This window comes from Eretmochelys imbricata, chromosome 3 (assembly GCF_965152235.1).
Source record: "Eretmochelys imbricata isolate rEreImb1 chromosome 3, rEreImb1.hap1, whole genome shotgun sequence".
NCBI lineage: Eukaryota > Metazoa > Chordata > Testudines > Cheloniidae > Eretmochelys > Eretmochelys imbricata.
Genome location: NC_135574.1, coordinates 417,377 through 436,805, shown reverse-complemented (window position 1 = coordinate 436,805; position 19,429 = coordinate 417,377). Strand labels below are relative to the sequence as shown.

The following is a 19,429-nucleotide window of genomic DNA, read 5'->3' as shown; positions in this document are numbered from 1 at the left end:
GCAGCTTGCAGGCATAGCACTCTTGTGACTATCTTTTTAATTTCTGTTTAACTAGCTTCCTCATTTTTTTTAAAGTGAACTTTCTGAAGTTAAATGCTACTGTGATGGGCTTCTTTGGTATTTTCTCCTCCACAAGGATGTGAAATTTAATTACATTATGGTTGCTGTCACAGGCGTGCGCAACACATTTCATTAGGGTGTGCACCCAGGGAAAAAATTTTTTTAAAGGCAAACAATTATTGTATACTCCATCATAAAGGACATTTATTTTATTCATCAAACAAACTAAGAAACTAAAACTTAACTAAACTTAATTTTTTTTTAAATTAACTAAACTTTACTTTAAAAAAACAAACTTAAAAAATGAGACACAAAATACCAAATTTTACATGAGTGATAACCAGGCATATACAAAGATACAGTCAATTTTCATCATCTTTATCTTTAACCAGATAATGAGCTAACCCAAATTGACCAAAACAGATTAAGGTTTCTTCATCTTCCTGTCCTAGAGAATGAGACGTTGCTCACCAGGTGTTATGGACTTAAATTCCTCAGTCACCTCATTGTAATTAACTGACGAAGCCAATTCTTGTTCAATGTACAAAATCACGAGTGAGTTGAGGCACTGTTGGGACACTGTACTTCTTAGTTTGTTTTTTACTTGTGCTAGTTTTGAAAAGGCTCTTTCACATGAACAGCTTGTAACAGGTAAGACTGCAAAGCATTGAATAGGTTTGTAAAAGGCCTGGAACATGGAAGACTGATCTGATTCCGTTAGCCAATCAAGCCACTCTCTGGTGGTGTTCGTAGTGCTACCTTTAGGAACAGATCCATCATAACTCCGCAGCAATCCGACTTCAGCTTCCAACTCATCCAAGGACACTTTAAATTTGTTGGCAGTGATTCTCATATCGTCCCTGCCAATGTCTAAGCTCAGCAGTTTTCCCGTTGCGGTCACAATTTTATAAGTCTCCTGTTCAAATTGCAGGTCAATGCTGGTAATCGTTGAGTCTAGGAGTGGGGAAAAGGAAGTTATTCTCTCCTGCTCCTCTTTTATATCAAAGTGATGCTGGGACTCAAACGCGTCATCAATACAAGTGGACGTTTTTCTCTTCTTAACTGCGGGAATCGATATATCATTCTCTACACACATTTTCACACTGTCATTGAAAATAGATTGAAAATATTCTGGGCCACTTCTCATTGCAGCCAAAGAGTTACCCAAGCTTTTCACCCCTGTCATTGCAGTAAGTAAATTGAGATCTGGAGCTTGAAGAGCCTTATTCACTTTTACCACCATCTGGAGAATAGGGTGCATCATGTGAAGGGCAAAGATGAACTTGAACGAATTTAGTTCATGGATAAGGCCCCTGGCTTTTATTTTAGCATCAGCAAGGCGAGTTGTTTCGATAATCTCTTGTAAAGCTTGTAAAATGATGGAGTAGCTTTTGTTTTACAGCAGCCACTGCTTCTGCTCTGCATGCCCATCTTGTGTTTGATAGTGACTTCAAAGTCTTCAACTGGGATCCTACTTCTTGTGAAATCTTCTCCATTATTGCATGTCGCACAGGACTGCCCTCCATGAAGGCATAAAGAGTCTGAATGAATAACACCAAAAAAATCAAAGACGGTTCTGTTTTGTTTACGTGAAGTGCATGCATCTACTAGGACGAGGTTCAAACAATGCGCATAGCAGTGTACATAGAGCATTTCACTGTTTCTTTCTTTACATTTCATTTGAGCTCCCGCAGCACATCCAGACATAGTAGATGCGCCATCAAAACCGACAGACGTCACTGATGACCCGTCAATTTTAAGAATGCCAAGGACGTCATTTAACTGGTCAAAAATAGACTGAGCATCAACTGTTAATAGTCTCTGAACAGATACAAAATGTTCAGCTGGACTATGTTCTTCATTGTCAAAATACCGCACCACAATGGACATCTGTTCATGGTGTCCGCAGTCAGTAGTGTCGTCGGCAATTATTGAGACCACTTTTCCAACTAGTGAAGACACAATCTTTTGTTGCACAACGTTGTGCAAGGCCACAATTAAATCATTCTGGATGCGATTACTCAGAGAGGTAGCGTTTCGAGGAGATTGTTGCACATCCTTTGCCATTACAGGTTTCAGAGTAACAGCCGTGTTAGTCTGTATTCGCAAAAAGAAAAGGAGTACTTGTGGCACCTTAGAGACTAACCAATTTATTTGAGCATGAGCTGTAGCTCACGAAAGCTCATGCTCAAATAAATTGGTTAGTCTCTAAGGTGCCACAAGTACTCCTTTTCTTTTTGCCATTACAGGATCATATTTTTGGAGCATATTGACAAGATTAGAAATAAACCTTTCTCAAAACTGTCAGCATTTTCATCGTGACCTTTCACCTGAATGGTCTCCCACCTTTCACCAAATACAGAACAATGTCAGTCTGTCGCTCCATTACACTTTGGTTTTGGCACCGTTCTTCTTCTTGTTTAGACAGATAAGCCTGCTTGCCCTCATCCAAGAATACATCAATAGGTTTCCCTTCATTAAAACTTGACCATGAAGAACAGCTCAACACATGAGATTGACCGTTTGTGGTTTTTAAAACATTCGTTAGCCCGAAGCCAGTTTCTGAATCCCTTATCAATAAATGCTGAATCAGTGTGACCTTTGTTTGCTGCATCATTAGAGGAGACTTAACGGCAGTAAAAGCAAAATGCTGCGTCCTTTGATGGGCTGTATTCTAACCACCTAGACTTTTCATACCAGTCAGACTGAAAACTTCTTTGTTTATTCCCTATGTTACTTCTAGGAAACATGCTCAATCTAGGCTGATAAGGACCTCTAGATAATAGAGACTGGCGTTCTAATCTATTTTTTGGAATATCACAGACTGGGTCATCAGAGGGAACGTTTGATGGCTTTGAATAGGAGCTACACTGACCTGAGCTAAGAGACGAAGTCTGTTTCTAGTGGTCATTGCTCAGTTCATTGCACGCACTGGAACTGGTGGCGGCATTCTCTTCAGGTACGTTCTTAACCGAGGAGTCCGAGGTATTTGCACAACGATCAGCATGTTCATTATTATTCAGTTTGTCGGCTCCTTTTCTTCTCTTAACAACGAACCCATCCATATTTTAAAATTAAAAGGGGGTATCATATGATTGAATTAAAACGTAAAGCCACGGGCTTGTTACGCTATTTCAATAGAGTACACGCGACAAAGATTCTCCAGCTTTCACCCTGACCACACCACACGATCCACTGTCTACAGCCAAGCTCTGCGATACAACCGCATTTGCTCCAACCCCTCAGACAGAGGCAAACACCTACAAGAGCTCTATCAAGCATTCTTACAACTACAATACCCACCTGCGGAAGTGAAGAAACAGATTGATAGAGCCAGAAGAGTTCCCAGAAGTCTCCTACTACAGGACAGGCCTAACAAAGAAAATAACAGAACGCCACTAGCCGTCACCTTCAGCCCCCAACTAAAACCCCTCCAACGCATTATTAAGGATCTACAACCTATCCTGAAGGATGACCCAACACTCTCACAAATCTTGGGAGACAGGCCAGTCCTTGCCTACAGACAGCCCCCCAACCTGAAGCAAATACTCACCAGCAACCACATACCACACAACAGAACCACTAACCCAGGAACCTATCCTTGCAACAAGCCCGTTGCCAACTGTGCCCACATATCTATTCAGGGGACACCATCACAGGGCCTAATAACATCAGCCACACCATCAGAGGCTCGTTCACCTGCACATCCACCAATGTGATATATGCCATCATGGGCCAGCAATGCCCCTCTGCCATGTACATTGGTCAAACTGGACAGAACACAAATCAGATGTCAAGAATTATAACATTCATAAACCAGTCGGAGAACACTTCAATCTCTCTGGTCACGCGATTACAGACATGAAAGTTGTGATATTACAACAAAAAAACTTCAAATCCAGACTCCAGCGAGAAACTGTTGAATTGGAATTCATTTGCAAATTTGATACAATTAACTTAGGCTTGAATCGAGACTGGGAGTGGCTAAGTCATTATGCAAGGTAACCTATTTCCCCTTGTTTATTCCTACCCCCCGCCCCCCGATGTTCTTGTTAAACCCTGGATTTGTGCTGGAAATGGCCCACCTTGATTATCATAGAATCATAGAATATCAGGGTTGGAAGGGACCTCAGGAGGTCATCTAGTCCAACCCCCTGCTCAAAGCAGGACCAAGCCCCAATTAAATCATCCCAGCCAGGGCTTTGTCAAGCCTGACCTTAAAAACTTCTAAGGAAGGAGATTCTACCACCTCCCTAGGTAACGCATTCCAGTGTTTCACCACCCTCCTAGTGAAAAAGTTTTTCCTAATATCCAACCTAAACCTCCCCCACTGCAACTTGAGACCATTACTCCTTGTCCTGTCCTCTTCTACCACTGAGAATAGTCTAGAACCATCCTCTCTGGAACCACCTCTCAGGTAGTTGAAAGCAGCTATCAAATCCCCCCTCATTCTTCTCTTCTGCAGACTAAACAATCCCAGTTCCCTCAGCCTCTCCTCATAAGTCATGTGTTCCAGACCCCTAATCATTTATGTTGCCCTTCGCTGGATTCTCTCCAATTTATACACATCCTTCTTGTAGCGTGGGGCCCAAAACTGGACACAGTACTCCAGATGAGGCCTCACCAATGTCGAATAGAGGGGGACGATCACGTCCCTCGATCTGCTCGCTATGCCCCTACTTATATATCCCAAAATGCCATTGGCTTTCTTGGCAACAAGGGCACACTGCTGACTCATATCCAGCTTCTTGTCCACTGTCACCCCAGGTCCTTTTCCGCAGAACTGCTGCCTAGCCATTCGGTCCCTAGTCTGTAGCTGTGCATTGGGTTCTTCCGTCCTAAGTGCAGGACCCTGCACTTATCCTTATTGAACCTCATCAGATTTCTTTTGGCCCAATCCTCCAATTTGTCTAGGTCCCTCTGTATCTTATCCCTGCCCTCCAGCATATCTACCATTCCTCCCAGTTTAGTATCATCCGCAAATTTGCTGAGAGTGCAATCCACACCATCCTCCAGATGATTTATGAAGATATTGAACAAAACCGGCCCCAGGACCGACCCCTGGGGCACTCCACTTGACACTAGCTGCCAACTAGACATGGAGCCATTGATCACTACCCGTTGAGCCCGACAATCTAGCCAACTTTCTACCCACCTTATAGTGCATTCATCCAGCCCATACTTCTTTAACTTGCTGACAAGAATATTGTGGGAGGCCGTGTCAAAAGCTTTGCTAAAGTCAAGAAACAATACATCCACTGCTTTCCCTTCATCCACAGAACCAGTAATCTCATCATAGAAGGCGATTAGATTAGTCAGGCATGACCTTCCCTTGGTGAATCCATGCTGACTGTTCCTGATCACTTTCCTCTCGTGTAAATGCTTCAGGATTGATTCATACACATTGTAAGGAGAGTGATCACTTTAGATAAGCTATTACCAGCAGGAGAGTGGGGTGGGAGGAGGTATTTTTTCATGCTTTGTGTGTATAAAAGATCTTTCCACGGTATGCATCTGATGAAGTGAGCTGTAGCTCACGAAAGCTTATGCTCAAATAAATTGGTTAGTCTCTATGGTGCCACAAGTACTCCTTTTCTTTTTGCGAATACAGAGTAACACGGCTGTTACTCTGAAACATTACAAATACTGTAGACACTGCGCTGGGCATGCTGGACGCGGCCGTGCTTAGAGGTCAAAGAGTTTTCTAGAATAATAGTCGGGGGGGAGGACCAATGGTAATGCAGCGCCGCAGTCGTGGGGTCGCATGCTGCGAGCGAACGCAGGCTTTCTATACATTTCTACAACATCTATATTACGCAATTCGGCGCTGATTGCATAACACTACAAGCCATACTTTAAAACTAAAAGAGCGTTGTTAGGATATAGATATTCAGGCCTGTCTGTAAAGGCCTATACTCTAAGAATTTAGGTGTATTCTTATCACTTGGCTAGTGATAGAGGTATAAAAGAAAGAATCAAAATCACTGTCTGCTGGTGTAAGGGCCTTCTCTTACTGTGACAGTCTGAGGCCCTGTTCTTAGGCTAAGGCCTTTGGCTAAGCAACAGAGGCAGCCATAAGCTGGGAAGCGACCAGTCACATCCTCACATTCCAAACTAGTCACACTGAAATAAGGTGCTATTGGGCTGTTAGGAATACAATCCTGTCCTGATAGTTCCTATCACCTCCAGAGAAAGGGAAGTGCCTAGAAAATGTAAAAGGAAACTTAGTTTGATAGCATCCTGTCTGGCAAGAACTCACTTATCAATAGCTGGGATGTGAAATCCTCACTTCTGTATTGTTTTGTCATTATAGTTCCCACTTTGCTATTGTTTGTCTGTATAATCTCTGCCTGGTTCTGTGATTGTTCCTGTCTGCTGTATAATTAATTTTGCTGGGTGTAAACTAATTAAGGTGGTAGGATATAATTGGTTACATAATCATGTTACAATATGTTAGGATTGGTTAGTTAAATTTCAGGAAAATGATTGGTTAAGGTATAGCTAAGCAGAACTCAAGTTTTACTATATAATCTGTAGTCTATGAGGAAGTGACTGGGTGTGGGTGGGTGTGGGCATGGGCATGTGGGTGTGGGAAATGGGAGCAGGGAATGGGGGTAAGAAAATTGGAATCATGTTTTGCTAAAGGGGGAAATGGGAACAGGGAATGGGAGTAAGGAAGTTGGAATCATGTTTGGCTAAGGGTAGGAATTGGAACAGGGACACAGGTGTAAGGCTCTGTGGTGTCAGAGCTGGGAAGGAGGATACTAAGGAAGGAAACTGGAATCATGCTTGCTGGAAGTTCACCCCAATAAACATCGAATTGTTTGCACCTTTGGACTTCGGGTATTGTTGCTCTCTGTTCATGCGAGAAGGACCAGGGAAGTAAGTGGGTGAAGGAATAAGCCCCCTAACAAGCATATCATGCGATTAAATGAAAACACAAAGCCACTTTTTCTGAGACATTAGGGCGTGCCTGGGCACGCCCCGTACACACGCCCGTGGTTGTTGTTCCTGAATGGCTCAGCTGTATTCACCTCTTGGACCAGATCCTGTGCACCACTTAGCACTAAATTAAGAATTGCCTCTCCCCTTGTGGGTTCCAGGACTAGCTGCTTCAAGACGACCTCATTAATTATCTCTACAAATTTTATCTCTGCATCCCGTCCTGAGGTGACATGTACCCAATCAATAGGGAGATGCTGAAATCCCCCATTATTACAGAGTTTTCTAGTTTTATAGCCTCTCCAATCTCCTGGAGCATTTCACAATCACCATCACCAGCCTGGTCAGGTGGTCGGTAGTATATCCCTACTGCTATACTCTTATTATCCAAGCATGAAGAAAAGGAGTACTTGTGGCACCTTAGAGACTAACGAATTTATTTGAGCATGAGCTTTTGTGAGCTACAGCTCACTTAGCTGTAGCTCACGAAAGCTCATGCTCAAATAAATTCGTTAGTCTCTAAGGTGCCACAAGTACTCCTTTTCTTTTTGCGAATACAGACTAACACGGCTGTTACTCTGAAACCTATCCAAGCATGGAATTTCTGTCCCTAGAGATTCTATGGTACTGTTTGATTCATTTAAGATTTTTATTCTATTTGACTCTGTTTATTTTCCCCACATTTAGTGCTACTCCCCAACCAGCACAACCTATTTTGTCATTCCTATATACTTTGTACCCTGGTATTACCGTGTCCCATTGCTTTATCCTCATTCCACCAAGTTCCTGTGATTCCTGTTACATCAAATCCTCACTTCATATCAGGCCCTCAAGTTCACCCATGGTAGAATATAGAGTTCTTGCATTTGTATATGAGCACTTACAGAATTTGTCATTCTTTAGCTGTCTGCCATTATGTGATGTAATTAAATGGGACTCTTTTTCATTTGATTTTCTCGTCAGTTCCTGTCTGTACCTTATCAACTCTTAAGTACCATAGGATGAATTTCATAAGGCTCTGCTGACTTGAATACATTTAACTTATCCAAACAATCTGTAACGTGTTCTTTCCCTATCAGAGAATGTGTTGCTTCCCCCTTGTTGTTAATATTAATTGTGTTGAGTCTGCCTGAAACGCGTGCTCCTTCACACCTGTCGGCTTTCTCCCAGCCCTTAGTTTAGAAACTCCTCTGACCTTTTTAATTTGACATGCCAGCAGTCCGGTTCCATTTTGGTTTAGGTGGAGCCCATCCCTCCTGAATAGGCTCCTCCTTTCCCAAAAGTTGAAGCAATCTCAGAACCATTAGCAATTATTTTTGAGGGTGGGTTCGCCCTCAGAGGACTGAAGAAGGGAAAATATAGTACATACCTTTAAAAAGGGAACAAAGAGAACACAGCCTAACCAATCAGCCTAACTTCAATACCTGGAAAGATGCTGGAACAAATGATTAAACAATCAGTTTTTAAACTCCATGAGATTAAGAGGGTTGTAAGGAATAGCCAGCATGGCTCTGTCAAGAACCAATCATGCCAAACCAACCTAATTTCCTTCTTTGACAGGGCTATTGGCCTAGTGGATGGGGGGAAGCAGTAGACATGGTACAACTTGATTTTTTTGTATTAAGGTTTTTGACACAATCCCACATGCCATTCTCATAAGGAAACTAGGGAAAAGTGGCATGGATTAAATTACTATAAAGCGGGTGGACAATCGGTTGAAAGATCATACTCGAAGAGTAATTACCAATGGTTTGTTGACAAACTGGGAGAATATATCTAGTGGGATTCCCCAGGAGTCAGTCCTGGGTCTGGTACTAGTCAATATCTTAATTCATGACCTGGATAATAGAGTGGAGAGTATGCTTATCAAATTTTCAAGTGACCCCAAACTGGGAGGGGTTGCAAGCACTTTAGAGGACAGGATTAGAATTCAAAATGACCTTGACAAGTCAGAGAATTGGTCTGAATTTAAGAAGATGAAATTCAGTAAAGACAAGTGCAAAGAACTACACTTAGGAAGGAAAAATCTAATGCCCATCTACAAAATGGGGCATAACTGTCTAGGTGGCAGTGTACTGCAGAAAAGGATCTGGGAGTTATAGTGGATCACAAATTGAATGAGTTGTCAATGTGATGCAGTTGCAAAAATGGCTTATTTTCCAGGGTGTATTAACAGGAATATAATCTGTAAAACATGGGTGGTAATTGTCCTGTTCTACTCAGCACTGGTGAGGCTTCAGATGGAGCACTGTCCAATTCTGGGTACCACACTTTAGGAAAGGTGTGGCTAAACTAAAGAGTCCTGAGGAGACCAATAAAAATGATAAAAGGGTTAGAAAACCTGACCTACGAGGAAAGGTTACAAAAACTGGGCATGTTTAGTCTTGAGAAAAGAAGAGTGAGGGGGACCTGATAACAGTCTTCAGATATGTTAAGGGCCGCTATAAAGAGGATGGTGACCAATTGTTCTCCATGTTCATTGAAAAGTAGGTCAAGAAGTAATGAGTTAATGAGCTTAATCTGCAACAAGGGAGATTTGTTACGCATTAGGAAAAGCTTTCTAACAATACAGATAGTTAAGTTCTGGAACAGGCTTCCAAAGGAGGTAGTGGAATCCCCCGTCATTAGAGGTTTTTAAGAACAGGTTGGACAAACAAATCTCAGGATGGTCTAGGTTTACTTGGTCCATTCTCTGTGCAGGGGGCTGGACTTTATGACCTCTCGAGGTCCCTCCATTGTGCCTTTTCCCCTCCCACGTGGCTTACTTTGTGTTTATTGACATTGAACTTAACTTGGCATCATGTTGCTCATCGCCAAGCAGGGTCAGGTCTCTCACATTGCTCACACCTCTCTCTGGTCCTAACCTAAGTTCCCTCTAAGCCACACGGCCACGCAGCTCCTATGAAGCCCCACACAGGGGCTCAGGGCTGTGGCGGGGAGAGATGCCCCTCCCCGCTGGCCCCAGAGCAGACCTCCCCCGCAGAGGCCCCAGCGCAGACCAGCCAGGGGAGAGAAGCCCCTCTCTTGGCCCAGCCCCAGCATGGACCTGCTGTGACTGGAGGAGAAGAGCCCCTCCCTCGGCCCAGCCCAGCTCCGCTCCCCCGGCCCTGAGCTGCTGGTGCAAGAGAGAGCTCATGGGAGTCCTCTCTCCCCACCGCAGCCCCGGGGCAGCCTGCACCCCAAACCCCTCATCCCTGGCCCCACCCCACAGCCTGCACTCCCTTTCACCCCAGCCCTCTGCCCCAACCCTGAGCCCCGTCCCGCACACCGAACCCGAACATAAATTTTGTTATGTGTACCAATATGACGGTGATGTCGCACCTCCCCTCCATATTGATGCACATAACAAAATTCATTCTGCACATAGATGTAAAAAATTAGAGGGAACACTAGTCCTGACTAACCTAAAGAATTTTGTGTCAGCTGCAGACTTAGCTACTCCACTGCTCGTGGATTCTAAGGCCAGAAGGGATCACTGGGCTCCTCTAGTCTGACCTGCTGCATATCACAGGTATTCACTTTTGTTTGAAGAAAAGCACATTTTTTAGAAAAACATCCAATTTTTATTTAAAAATTGCCAGTGGTAGAGAATTCACCACAACCCTTGATGTATTATTCCAATGGCTAATAACCAGTGTTACAATTGTGCTTCGTTTCTAGTCTGTTTGTGTCTGTCAGCTTCCAGCCCCTGGACCTTTGTTACTACCAGATTTCTGTTTCTTGTGTAGGTTTATAGAGACACTTGCTCTTGGGAAAGCTCCTTGCTAACGCCATCTAGTCCCCAGCACTCCCACCATGGCATGCAGTTATAACAAACCCACACCTGCCCCCTTTCCAAAGAAGGTCACAGGCAAGAAGTGAGGTCTGAAGAGGTGCTTGCAGCTTGGAAGACCTGCCTGATGGTTGTCTCCTCAGCCCAGCATTACTCTACTCTTTCTGCCCCCCCACCCACGCACACACATCCTGTATGGAGCCATGATGCCTGGGGCAGTCCCTGCTCTATCTCCAGTCGCCCTTCCTTGTGCTCAGTACAGAGGTATGCAGTGGGCCCAATCCTGCAGCTCCCGTCGAAGTCAGTGCACCCAGAGCATGGCCTGGACAGTGCGAGATGGGCTGGAGCAATAACGGCTGTGTTCCTTGGCTGCCGGACAGCCCCTGGGCTCTGGGAAAGCTCCCTGCCCCCAGATCCTGAGGGAAAGCTCCGGAGTCTCTCTCCAGGGGTTTAGGAGCTCCACTCTCCGTCCATTGGGATCTCCGCAGGCTCTGAAGGGCTGGACACGCTCTCCTCCATGTTAGCCCATAAGGCCTTGTGCCTCGCCCACCAGCCAGCGCATCAGCTCCACGGCCAGTGCCCGCCACAGAGTCGGTCCTCAGCGGCCAGAAGGCCAGTCAGTACTGCCTTGGCAATCCCCAGTGCACCCCCAGCCCCTCCACACCCACGTTCAGAAGAGGGATTGCAGGCCCAGTGCCCCCCCAGCCCCTCCACACCCACGTACAGAACAGGGATTGCAGGCCCAGAGCCCCCCCAGCCCCTCCACACCCACGTTCAGAACAGGAATTGCAGGCCCAGAGCCCCCCCAGCCCCTCCACACCCACGTACAGAACAGAGATTGCAGGCCCAGAGCCCCCCCAGCCCCTCCACACCCACGTTCAGAACAGGGATTGCAGGCCCAGAGCCCCCCCAGCCCCTCCACACCCACGTACCGAACAGAGATTGCAGGCCCAGAGCCCCCCCAGCCCCTCCACACCCACGTACAGAACAGAGATTACAGGCCGAGAGCCCCCCCAGCCCCTCCACACCCACGTTCAGAACAGGGATTGCAGGCCCAGAGCCCCCCCAGCCCCTCCACACCCACGTACCGAACAGAGATTGCAGGCCCAGAGCCCCCCCAGCCCCTCCACACCCACGTACCGAACAGAGATTGCAGGCCCAGAGCCCCCCCAGCCCCTCCACACCCACGTTCAGAACAGGGATTGCAGGCCCAGAGCCCCCCCAGCCCCTCCACACCCACGTACCGAACAGAGATTGCAGGCCTAGTGCCCCCCCAGCCCCTCCACACCCACGTTCAGAACAGGGATTGCAGGCCCAGTGCCCCCCCCCAACCCCTCCACACCCACGTACAGAACAGAGATTGCAGGCCCAGAGCCCCCCCCAGCCCCTCCACACCCACGTTCAGAACAGGGATTGCAAGTCCAGAGCCCCCCCCAGCCCCTCCACACCCACGTACAGAACAGGGATTGCAGGTCCAGAGCCCCCCCAGCCCCTCCACACCCACGTTCAGAACAGGGATTGCAGGCCCAGAGCCCCCCCAGCCCCTCCACACCCACGTACCGAACAGAGATTGCAGGCCCAGAGCCCCCCCCAGCCCCTCCACACCCACGTTCAGAACAGAGATTGCAGGCCCAGTGCCCCCCCCCCCCCAGCCCCTCCACACCCACGTACAGAACAGAGATTGCAGGCCCAGTGCCCCCCCCCAACCCCTCCACACCCACGTACAGAACAGAGATTGCAGGCCCAGAGCCCCCCCCAGCCCCTCCACACCCACGTACAGAACAGAGATTGCAGGTCCAGTGCCCCCCCAGCCCCTCCACACCCACGTTCAGAACAGGGATTGCAGGCCCAGAGCCCCCCCCCAGCCCCTCCACACCCACATTCAGAACAGGGATTGCAGGCCCAGTGCCCCCCCCCAACCCCTCCACACCCACGTACAGAACAGGGATTGCAGGCCCAGTGCCCCCCCCCAGCCCCTCCACACCCACGTACAGAACAGAGATTGCAGGTCCAGTGCCCCCCCCAGCCCCTCCACCCTCACGTACAGAAAAGAGATTGCAGGCCCAGTGCCCCCCCCCAACCCCTCCACACCCACGTACAGAACAGGGATTGCAGGCCTAGTGCCCCCCCAGCCCCTCTACACCCACGTACAGAACAGAGATTGCAGGTCCAGTGCCCCTCCCAGCGCCTCCACCCTCACGTACAGAACAGAGATTGCAGGCCCAGTGCTCCCCCTCAGCCCCTCCACACCCATGTACAGAACAGGGATTGCAGGCCCAGTGCCCCCCCAGCCCCTCCACACCCACGTTCAGAACAGGGATTGCAGGCCCAGTGCCCCCCCTCAGCCCCTCCACACCCATGTACAGAACAGGGATTGCAGGCCCAGTGCCCCCCCAGCCCCTCCACACCCACGTTCAGAACAGAGATTGCAGGCCCAGTGCCCCCCCAGCCCCTCCACACCCACGTTCAGAACAGAGATTGCAGGCCCAGTGCCCCCCCAGCCCCTCCACCCTCACGTACAGAACAGAGATTGCAGGCCCAGAGCCCCCCCCCAACCCCTCCACACCCACGTACAGAACAGGGATTGCAGGCCCAGAGCCCCCCCAGCCCCTCCACACCCACGTTCAGAACAGAGATTGCAGGCCCAGTGCCCCCCCAGCCCCTCCACCCTCACGTACAGAACAGGGATTGCAGGCCCAGTGCCCCCCCAGCCCCTCCACACCCACGTTCAGAACAGGGATTGCAGGCCCAGAGCCCCCCCAGCCCCTCCACACCCACGTACAGAACAGAGATTGCGGGCCCAGAGCCCCCCCAGCCCCTCCACACCCACGTTCAGAACAGAGATTGCAGGCCCAGAGCCCCCCCCAGCCCCTCCACCCTCACGTACAGAACAGAGATTGCAGGCCCAGTGCCCCCCCAGCCCCTCCACACCTACGTTCAGAACAGGGATTGCAGGCCCAGAGGCCCCCCAGCCCCTCCACACCCACGTACAGAACAGAGATTGCAGGCCCAGTGCCCCCCGCCCCGCCCCAGCCCCTCCACCCTCACGTACAGAACAGGGATTGCAGGCCCAATGCCCCCCCCCCCAGCCCCTCCACACTCACGTACAGAACAGAGAACGCAGGCCCAGTGCCTCCCCCCGCCCCGCCCCTCCACACTCATGTACACAACACAGGCTGCAGACCCTCCTTCCCTGGGCCCCATCCCCGAACAGCGGCTGGGCTGGAGGGGGGGATGCTCCACTCTCCAAACACACTGATCACCTTGGAGGACAGCTTGTGTCACATCAACAGGCAGCTTTAGGGCTAGAATCGGTGCCCAAGTGTCCCTGCAGCCTCTGAGGACACCCCTGCTGGGATGTTAATCTGCGGCAAGGGGTACGGGATCATTGTGTTTCTCTTGGGTGGCAAAGGAAGCAGGAACTGCCTTATGCGACCTCTTTGTGCTCGGCACGGGCAGGGACAAAACGTGTTCCTGGCTTCCATAGCTGTTCAATCCATAGCTGTCCAGGCCTTTTCGAAGTGTTGTAACACCGAGAGAAGAGAACACTGTATGGGGGTGAGCTGAAATGGCAGCTAACTGGCCCCTGACAGAGCTGATGGCTGTAAAGAGCTGACGATCCCTCCTGCAGGATGCCATCCTGCCCTGTGGCAGAGTGAATGTCAGACACCCCAGAGCCCAGCCTCACCCTGGTCCCATCCCACTGAACAGCTGCCCAAGTGGTTCTGGCTTCTTGCCTAACCCCTGTTAACTGAGGACAGCATTTCCAAAGGTGCCCACTGAGTTTTGGTGCCTAAGCTGAAACACCTGGGGTCTGATCTTCAGAGGTGCTGGGCGCCCTCAGCTCCAGGGGAAGCCAAGAGCGGACCTGCGCCTGTGTGAATCAGGACCTAGGACTAGATGGACAAAAGGAGTTAGGCACCTAGGTCCCAGGTTTGCACAAAACTCCCACTGAACCTTGCAGGTGCCTAAGCTCACCTGGCACGTAGGTAGATGCACATAGGGGCCGACTCCATGAGTCTGGGCTGGAGCACCCACCAGCAGCCAGCTCCCCCCAACCAACTCTTCCCCCTCCCTCCCAGCACCGCCCTCCCACTGTGATCAGCAGTTTTGCAGCATTTAGGAGGCGCTGGGAGGGAGGGGGAGGAGTGGGGAGGAGGCGCGCGCTCAGGGGAGGAGTTGGAACTGGGTGAGAAGAGGTGGGGCAGGGATGGAGTGGGGGTGGGAAGAGGTAGGGTGGGGATGGGTTCTTGGGGAAAGGGGGAGTGCAAGAGTGGGGCCTGGGGTGGAGCAGGGGTAGGAAGAGGCAGGGTGGGGGTAGGGCCTGGGGCCCGGAGGAAGCCAGCACCTGTGTGTCTGCAGGAAAATTCCCTTGGCACCTGTGTTTCCAGCTCTGAGCGGGTGACCTGCAGCCTCGCTCTGGGCATCTGCACACCTATCTCCCACCTAAGCTCCAAGCGAGTCCCAGGCTGGGGGAAGATAGGCGTCTGGCTGATCCCGTAGGTGGCCTCAGGGGGTGGAGGAGGAGCTCCCTCATAACTTTTAGGGAGAGGGGAGGCGCTGGTTTGGGGAGAAGGGATTTGAGCTACCTGGCAGGTGAGTGCTCTAACCACTGGGCTGTGGAATACTCTGATGGGGGCCTGCTCAGTCTCTCCTGTGAACTCTGGATAAATCATTTGGGCTGGGGATCAAGGGCACACAAAGGTGAGAAAACTCACTTAGCCAAGGTGTGGGTGACTCAGGCCCCAGGTCCCCTGCCCCAGAAAGCAAAGAGCAGAATTAAAAGGTCAGTTTTCACTCTGGCTGAAGTTAACAGCAACATGGCTCAGTACTGGTCCTGCATTGTTTACTATATTGATTAATGAGCCGGAAAGGGGAGAGAGCGTCACAGCGGGATGGTTAAGGGGTGATGACACAGACTGTAAGTACCTACATGGGGAACAAATATTTGATAATGGGCGCTTCAGTATAGCAGAGGCAGGCCGAACAGAAGCCAAGGGCTGGAAGCAGAAGCTAGACAAATTCAGACTGGAAATAAGGCACAATTTTTTAACATGATTATTAACCACTGGAACCACTTGTCAAGGGCTCTGGTGGCCAAGGGTTAGCATTCAGAAAGGGACTGGAGCTATATGGATAACAAGAATATCCAGAGTTATCATAGTTAATGATAATAAAAGTTCTGGCAGGAAGCATAAACCTCCTGCTTCAGGTTTTAAGATGATCTGTAATTATTAGAGACCAGGATGAGGACTAAAGTGTGGGGCAGGTTACCCCTAACTGCGGCTGTGGTGTTCTCTCACCTTCCTCTGTCGCACTGGTACCAGCCGCAGCATCTTGCGCTAGGTGGGCCTTGGGTCTGATGCAGTCTGGCACCTGTGCGCCTAAAAACTGGCCCGCACTCCAGCAAGTAGAGCTGACCTGAAGCTCTTAATTTCAGCTGCTTTATAAATAAGCAAAGCAGACAATGACATCTAAAGGGAATGTTAGTAACTTTCTTGTACTTACAGTGTGGGCTTGCTGGGGCTTCAGTGATGCAGGGACCTGGTGCAGACCCTCTGCATGTGGTGTATTTCACCCTACATGATTAAATTGTGATCTCTAGTAGAAAACGAAAAGGTAATGCAACCTTCCTCTGGTTGTGCAGAATGTGGTGTGATGTTCTGAAGAAGCCAGGACTTGCCCCCAGAGCTAACCAGTGACACCCAGCTGCAGTGGCTCAGCTTTCCTGAGTGCGCCCAGCACAAGGAGCGCAGGAGAATCATGGAATATCAGGGTTGGAAGGGACCTCAGGAGGCCATCTAGTCCCACCCCCTGCTCAAAGCAGGACCAAGCCCCAACTAAATCATCCCAGCCAGGGCTTTGTCAAGCCTGACCTTTAAAGCCTCAAAGGAAGGAGATTCCACCACCTCCCTAGGTAACCCATTCCAGTGCATCACCACTCTCCTAGTGAAAAAGTTTTTCCTAATATCCAACCTAGACCTCCCCCACTGCAACTTGAGACCATTACTCCTTGTTCTGTCCCCTTCTACCACTGAGAATAGTCTAGAACCATCCTCTCTGGAACCACCTCTCAGGTACTTGAAAGCAGCTATCAAATCCCCCCTCATTCTTCTCTTCCGCAGACTAAACATCCCCAGTTCCCTCAGCCTCTCCTCTTAAGTTATGTGTTCCAGTCCCCTAATCATTTTTGTTGCCCTTCGCTGGACTCTCTCCAATTTATCCACATCCTTCTTGTAGTGTGGGGCCCAAAACTGGACACAGTACTCCAGATGAGGCCTCACCAATGTCGAATAGAGGGGGACGATCACATCCCTGGATCTGCTGGCAATTCCCCTACTTATACATCCCAAAATGCCATTGGCCTTCTTGGAGGAGCTTGGAACTCTACAGACTAATCAGGTTTTTTTTGGTAAAACAGAGTCCCCCTCCCCCCTTACTCACACAAGCAGGGGCAATGAAGTTACACCAGGGATGAATTTGGGCCAGTGGGGCTGCTTGTATGACTATGGTAAACAAGATTTGTTCTTCAGCAAGGAGACGGAACTGTACTGTTCACATGGCAGCTAAGTCAGGGCTCTCCGTTCTCCCGTGCTTGGCTCGGCAGCGGGCCTCCGCCGGCAGGAACGGATACCCTATCGAGCCCGCCTCGGTGGGTTCTCCGCCTTCCCAGGTAGGAAATCAGAACCGACTTCCAGGCGCTGTCCGGGGACCGGGGGGCAAAGGGGCGGCGGGGAGCGCAGCGCGGGTGAACCCCGGGCGCCGGCCGGGGCTGGCGGGCTCGGGTCGCTGCGGAACCTCCCGCCTCTGTCCCACTCTCCGCTTCAATCCGCGAGCGCCGCGCAAGCCGCTCCCGCAGCCGGCGCTTGCCGCAGCCGGAGCCCTTTGCGCTGCGGGGGCTTCTCCGTGGGGTCGCAACCGCGCCGCGCACCGAGCCGCCGCTGCCGGGCCCGGGTCTGGCCGGCTGCGGGGCTCGGCGCCGGCTTCACCCCGGTGCCAAGCCGGCCAGAGGACCCCGGCCCGGCCCGGCCCGCCCCCGCCCGCACTCACTTGCTCGCACCAGGCAGAGGTCGCAGCTGAAGAGCACCAGCACGGCCGAGTTGAGGCAGGCGGGGAAGGGGGCCATGGCCCCGCCGGGGGCAGCCCGCGGGGGCCGCAGGAACCCCGGGCTGGGGCCGCAGGAACCCCGGGCTCCGTGTCCGCCGCGGCGGGATCGGCCCCTGCGCCGGTGCGCAGGGACAGGGGGCGCGGCCGGGGCATCAGCCTGACAGGGGGCGGCCCCGCGGGACAGGGGCGCGGGGCTCCCCGCCGGCGCCCCGCACCGGAGCCCGGCGCAGCGCGCCGGGGGGCAGCGAGCCAGGGGGCAGCCGCGCCCAGGGAGCCGGGCGCGCAGCGCAGCGGGGCAGGGGCGGGACGCGGCGGGCACCGGCCGAGCGCAGCGCGCAGGCTGGAGACTGGCGGGACCTGCGCGGCCAGCACCAGGGACAGCTCCGCCCCCAGACACCCGCCCCCACCCCCCCGCGCCGGCCGGCTCCGCCCCCAGACTCCCGCCCCCCCCCTCCCCGCGCCGGCCGGTTCCGCCCCCAGAACCCCCCCGCGCCGGCCGGCTCCGCCCCCAGACTCCCGCCCCCACCCCCCCGCGCCGGCCGGTTCCGCCCCCAGAACCCCCCCGCGCCGGCCGGCTCCGCCCCCAGACTCCCGCCCCCAACCCCCCGCGCCGGCCGGCTCCCGCCCCCAGACTCCCGCCCCCCCCCCCTCCCCGCGCCGGCCGGCTCCGCCCCCAGAACCCCCCCCCGCGCCGGCCGGCTCCGCCCCCAGACTCCCGCCCCCACCCCCCCACGCCGGCCGGCTCCGCCCCCAGACTCCCGCCCCCACCCCCCCGCGCCGGCCGGCTCCGCCCCCACAACCTCCCCCGCGCCGGCCGGCTCCGCCCCCAGACTCCCGCCCCCACCCCCCCGCGCCGGCCGGCTCCGCCCCCCAGTCCCCCCCGCTCCCGCAGGGCTGTGTTCACGCTGGGACATGGCCTCGCTGCCTGACGGGGGGTGTTTGCTCAGTTGACGCGTTTCCCCCATCGCCTGTGCCGGTCTCTCCGGGCACCTGGCCCTGCTCCTCCCCTGCTCTCGCTGCGGTCACACGGGAGCTCTCCTTGCAGGTCCTGCAGACACGAACTTGTCCCCTGGGCTGGTTCCGAGGTCTGGGAATCGCAGCCCCAGCCCTGGTGTGACTGACTGGGGGGGGGCGATTTGCACCTGGGGTGAAATTCACGGGGTGCAGAGGGACGGCTCAGGGCGCAAAGGTCCCGGGGAGCTTTCCGAGGCCTGCGTGCCCTGTGCTGAGCTGCACGGCGTCTGCTGCGAGCCCAGCGGCTGAGAGACCCCAGCTGGCTAGGGTCAGGCCTTGGCAGAGCTGGGGAAGTGGGTGACTCCTGCCCTGGGCTCTGTGAGCTTGGCTGCAGGGTCCCTTCATGCCCCTGTACAGAAGGGTGCAGCGTCCTCACCCGCTAAGTTGGATGCCACCTTGCGCTCTGTACACACTCCTACGCACCCAGCAAGACCCTGGTTTCGCAGGGAGGCCAACACAGCGCAGGGCCCCGGGGAGGAACCGTCCAAGCTTTGAAATGACTCATCCAAACGTTGCCCTCCCCAAGTCCTGTGT

The 19,429-nt window shown here is 52.1% G+C and overlaps 1 protein-coding gene across 1 annotated transcript in view; it reads right to left on the bottom strand.

Annotated features, from left to right (window-relative positions):
• Nucleotides 1–17,900, bottom strand: part of FNDC4 (fibronectin type III domain containing 4) — a 64,588-nt gene extending 46,688 nt beyond the window's left edge. The window contains exon 1 of the mRNA XM_077811474.1: nucleotides 17,825–17,900. Within this exon, the coding sequence (XP_077667600.1) occupies nucleotides 17,825–17,900 (76 nt within the window). The remainder of the gene's footprint in view (nucleotides 1–17,824) is intronic.
• Between the last annotated feature and the right edge of the window lie 1,529 nt (nucleotides 17,901–19,429).